Source organism: Pteropus vampyrus, unplaced genomic scaffold (genome assembly GCF_000151845.1).
Source record: "Pteropus vampyrus isolate Shadow unplaced genomic scaffold, Pvam_2.0 Scaffold1, whole genome shotgun sequence".
Classification (NCBI taxonomy): Eukaryota; Metazoa; Chordata; class Mammalia; order Chiroptera; family Pteropodidae; genus Pteropus; species Pteropus vampyrus.
The window spans coordinates 22,614,916-22,619,256 of record NW_011888782.1 but is presented as its reverse complement, the minus strand read 5'-3'; the positions used below and the strand labels follow the sequence as shown (position 1 = coordinate 22,619,256).

At 41.9% G+C, this 4,341-nt stretch overlaps 1 protein-coding gene across 1 annotated transcript in view; it reads left to right on the top strand.

Moving 5' to 3' along the window:
• The window catches only part of KALRN (kalirin RhoGEF kinase), a 640,142-nt gene that overhangs the window by 360,853 nt on the left and 274,948 nt on the right, over positions 1–4,341 (top strand). The window contains 1 exon segment of the mRNA XM_023520165.1: positions 2,162–2,328. Within this exon segment, the coding sequence (XP_023375933.1) occupies positions 2,162–2,328 (167 nt within the window).

Here is a 4,341-nt window from a genome sequence, read left to right as displayed (position 1 = left end):
GTTAAAATTTCCCCAAGAGAAAGGAAAAAGTGGGAAAATGGATATTTTTTAGGCCACTAAATGGCAGGCACTGTATATACCTTATCTCTTAGTCCTCACAACACCCCCACAGCGTCCTTGTTGGTATTGCAATTGAACCGAAGCCCAGAGAGGATAGGAAACCAGAGACTCATTGATAATAGGTTACATAACATAGGTTCAAAGCTAAGTCTGTCCTTCCCCAAAGCTCTCATGTGCTTTCCACCACAACATATGACCTGAGCTCCTCCCTCATTAAAGAAGCCCATGTGTTCACTGAACAGGTATTTATTGGGTGTTATGAGACAAGCACTATGCTTGGTCCTGAAGATTTAGAGGCATAAGACAGATGTGGCTCTGGTATTGAAGAGCCTACATCCCTGCAAGAACATGGACAAGTTACTAAGGAACCAACCTCAGTGGAAGTATTCTGATGGAGAGATGGGTACAGGACATTGTGAGAGCATGTCAGAAAGAAATCTCAGTACGACCTTCTTTAAAGAGACAAACTATTTCATTACAAATATATTTTACCATTTGATGGAAAGAACAAATGTGTCTTGTTGCATTTCTGAGAGCCCCTAAGGAAGATATTTAAGCCTGTCACTAGACTGAGAGAAATAATGTCAACACAAGCAACTCCGTTTGCTCTTAATTGATGGATATGTACCAGTCGATGAGTTTTAACTGGGACGCATGTCACTGTGTTTGGGGGCAGTGGGAACGAGAGATGAGTTTCTTTTCTTTTAGGTACAGCTGGAGTAAGTCATCATGTTCTTCTCATTCTCCATCTACAACATGATGTGTTGTTGATCAGTGCAAAGGTGCTGTAGGCATCATCTTAGCCCATTTTATTTCCTGTGTTCATCTCACGTAAAACAATCTCAAGTGAGGTAGATGAAAATGAAGGGCTTGAGTCTCAGGGCAGGCTGCAAGCCTCTTCTGGATGATTTCCTAAGCAGGTGACTGGCCCCTTCGATAAGTTACTAAGCTTAAAAAGCCTATTTACATGCAGTGGGGCAGAGGTGAGCCATGAGCTTTCCATAGAAAGACACTTTGCCCAAGCCCAGCATATTAAACACTAGAGACACAGGTAGAATGAAAACGAGCTGGAAAAAAAATCCGCGTGGTGGCTGGAAACAGAGAAGAGCATCTACTTACGCAGGTGCATCTTAAATTCAGAAAGTAAACATGAGGGTCAGGGGTCATTCCACTTTGCTGAGCACTGCAGAGGTAAAGATTTTTGTGTTTCCTCTTATTTTTTATTTAAGTCAAGGAGGCGCTCTACCTCATCCTCTTGGTAATCGAAAATAGTAACTAGAGGGAATTGACTGCCAAAAGAACAAGCCATTCTTTTCTGTCTCCCACAGATATTTCAGGAGTTAGGACTTGGAACTATGAAACTGACAGAAAAAATAAACATGAAAAGATACTGAAATTATTACCATGTAACACCAGAAAAAAATTTTCCCACTCTCCCATATTGTCCTTATATAAAATACTATTTTTGCCTCTACAGAAATGAATTTCCTTTAACACGTACGCCCCCGACTGTATCCTGCAGGTGTGTTGGTGGTAGCAGAGATGAATCTCTGATGGTGTGAGTCAGAGCAATGGGGAAATCCCCCAAAGAGGACTTAGTTTTTAGGTGGCCATACACTGAGATTGGTGGGCTTTTTTGGTGTGATCCCCATCTGACCAGCGAATGAGAGTATGCCTTTGGCAGAAGTCTTGAGCCAGGTCATTTTGGCTTTGTTTTGTATCTCTCAATATGATCCAGAGGCTGGCTTGTGAATTTCTGGCTGTTGGCAAATCCCCCAGCAGAGCCTGCTGGGTGCTTGTCTGGGGATGGACTTCCAGAAAAACCACCTCTCTCTAACTCCACTTGGTGACAAGGAGCTGACTATCTGGGAAAAGTTATTCCCAGGCAAAGAATCAGTTAATCCAAAAGAAGGGGCATGCTTTGAGCATCCCAAACAAAGCCAGTTATAGCAATCTATCCAATTTCACGGAGGGATATGTAGAGGTTGGGAGGGTGCTGGGAATGGCTATTTCCAAACTCCAGCTTTCGTATGCATATTGCAGGAAATGTGGTCTTTACAGTACTACCTAGTTTTTGTTTACCTTTTTTTTTAAAAATCAGGAATTGAATTAATCTGTGAGAAAGACATTGATCTGGCAGCCCAGGTACAAGAGCTACTGGAGTTTCTCCATGAGAAGCAGCATGAACTGGAGCTCAACGCGGAGCAGACTCATAAGCGGCTCGAGCAATGCCTTCAACTGCGGCACCTCCAGGCAGAGGTCAAACAGGTGAGCCTGGCCCTTCCACCTTCAGCTTGGGTTCTCCGCTCTGTGGAGCATACAGAGCCACAGATGTAATCAGACCTTAGGAGGTAGGTAAGTTAGTGATTGTGTTCTTTCTGAATGCTAAGCTGACACCTATTGGCTCTAACAAATAGATCCAATGTTACAATGGTTCGAACCACAAATATATAATTTCTCCATCATAACAGCCTTAGGGGAGCATTCCAGAGTTTTTCCAAGTTTTTTTCTCTTCCTCTCTATACTCAATCCCAGCACACAGTTCATAGGAAATACAAATCCGGTATCAATAAACATATTCAGCCTTTAGAGCCAAGTTGATTAATTTGGGGCATCTGTGCCTCTCGTACAGTGCCTGACACATAGTTGATAGTCAGTAGTAACAGTTGCCATCATTCTCTTCAATGTGTGTGTGGTTCTTATAAGAAAATTTTCTTGCCATATTAAAGTCAATTTTGAAGAAAAAAAGAGTTCTCTTCTATATGAGACATTATATTAGCCGTTTCTCTAGGCATACCCAGATCTCTAGAAATCTCTAGAGACATACAGTGTCCAGTGGCACATTGAAAAAATACTATGTATTTTTATTGTGAACAGAATAAGTGGGAATTATTAGCATGATGAATGGGGACTTCCTATTTAGACAAAGTGGGATTGAAGATACAAATAAAATTATAGTTTTATTTATTGAGTGCTGTGTGCCTTTTACATCTATCTCTTGATCGATCCTCACTACCAATCTCTGAAGTGCGTTATTCCCATTTTACAGATGAGGCAACTGAAACTTAGATAGGTCACCAGACAATGCTGTTACTGAGAAAAGAACACACCATCCTTCTCCACAGGTCCAGGAAGGCTTCCCCACAGGGCAGACTTCAGTGTTTGCCCCTTCTGCTCCACATGCTCCCAGCAAACATATTCCCCTGCTTCTTCTAGGCAGAGCCCCACCCAGAATATCCTAAGCAGAGACACATCTTCCTCTTTTAAACATTTTTTTTTTTTTTTTGTATAGTGATTGCTAGAACATTTAGATTTAAGTCTATTAATTTAGCCCATGGAACAAAAACATCATGTTTGATTTAATTACTGCTTGGTCCCTTATAGTCAAGGTACTCCTTGCTAATGCCTATGTCTTAGTTATTATATTGTTATTTATTATAATGGGCAAAAGTATCTTCTCTCATGAGCCTACGTACTCTGTGCTCAAGATCCACCTTCAGTGCAGGTGAAATCACTGAGCCTCAAGCAAGGCGAGATCACAGTGCTGTCATCTAGGTTGTTTTCTGTTTAGTTACACTGGGGTCACACCTGAATCTCTGGAGAGAAATGTTATTCATGGGACATGGTGGAAATCCTAGCAGGCCCAGAGCAGTGATGAGTATACAAATTCTGAAACTCTTGGCAGTAATGTTGGTACTTTCTTTTCATGTGAGAAATACTTTCCATTTGTGATCTCATTTTACAAGAACAGGCTATGGGGAATAGTGGTGTGTGTTTACTTTACAAATGAGGAAACTGAGGTATCGTTAAGATTAGTGCTCCCAGGGCCTCTTGACTAACTCAAGTTAAACCTTGAGCCTAGGCCTCCTAAAGCCAAAATCATACAATTTGCCTCCGCTGGGCCCCACTCCTGTCCTGGGGTTCCAGGACAAATAGAACCCCTCCAGCAGATTGCAGTCTGGAATTTGCTCGGCCTCCGCAACATCACATCTGAGAAGACAGGCAGGCATGGCTTGTACCTGGCAGAGAGGGTGGCACCTGATCAGTCAGTGGGCCCAGCAGGTTATGGGAGTTTGCCTCTGCTCTTCATACTTGGTTGTTTTGTCAGTAGAAGGTGGGAAGAATGAACATCCGAACAAAACAGATAACGAGAAAGTTATTCCTATTTAATTCTGAAATGCAATACATACTTTTGCTTTTGTTCCTGGTTTTGCATTTTATTTTTTGCTCCAACATTAACAGTAAAACCAACTCCCCAGTTATGTTTTTCTTGACTGATAG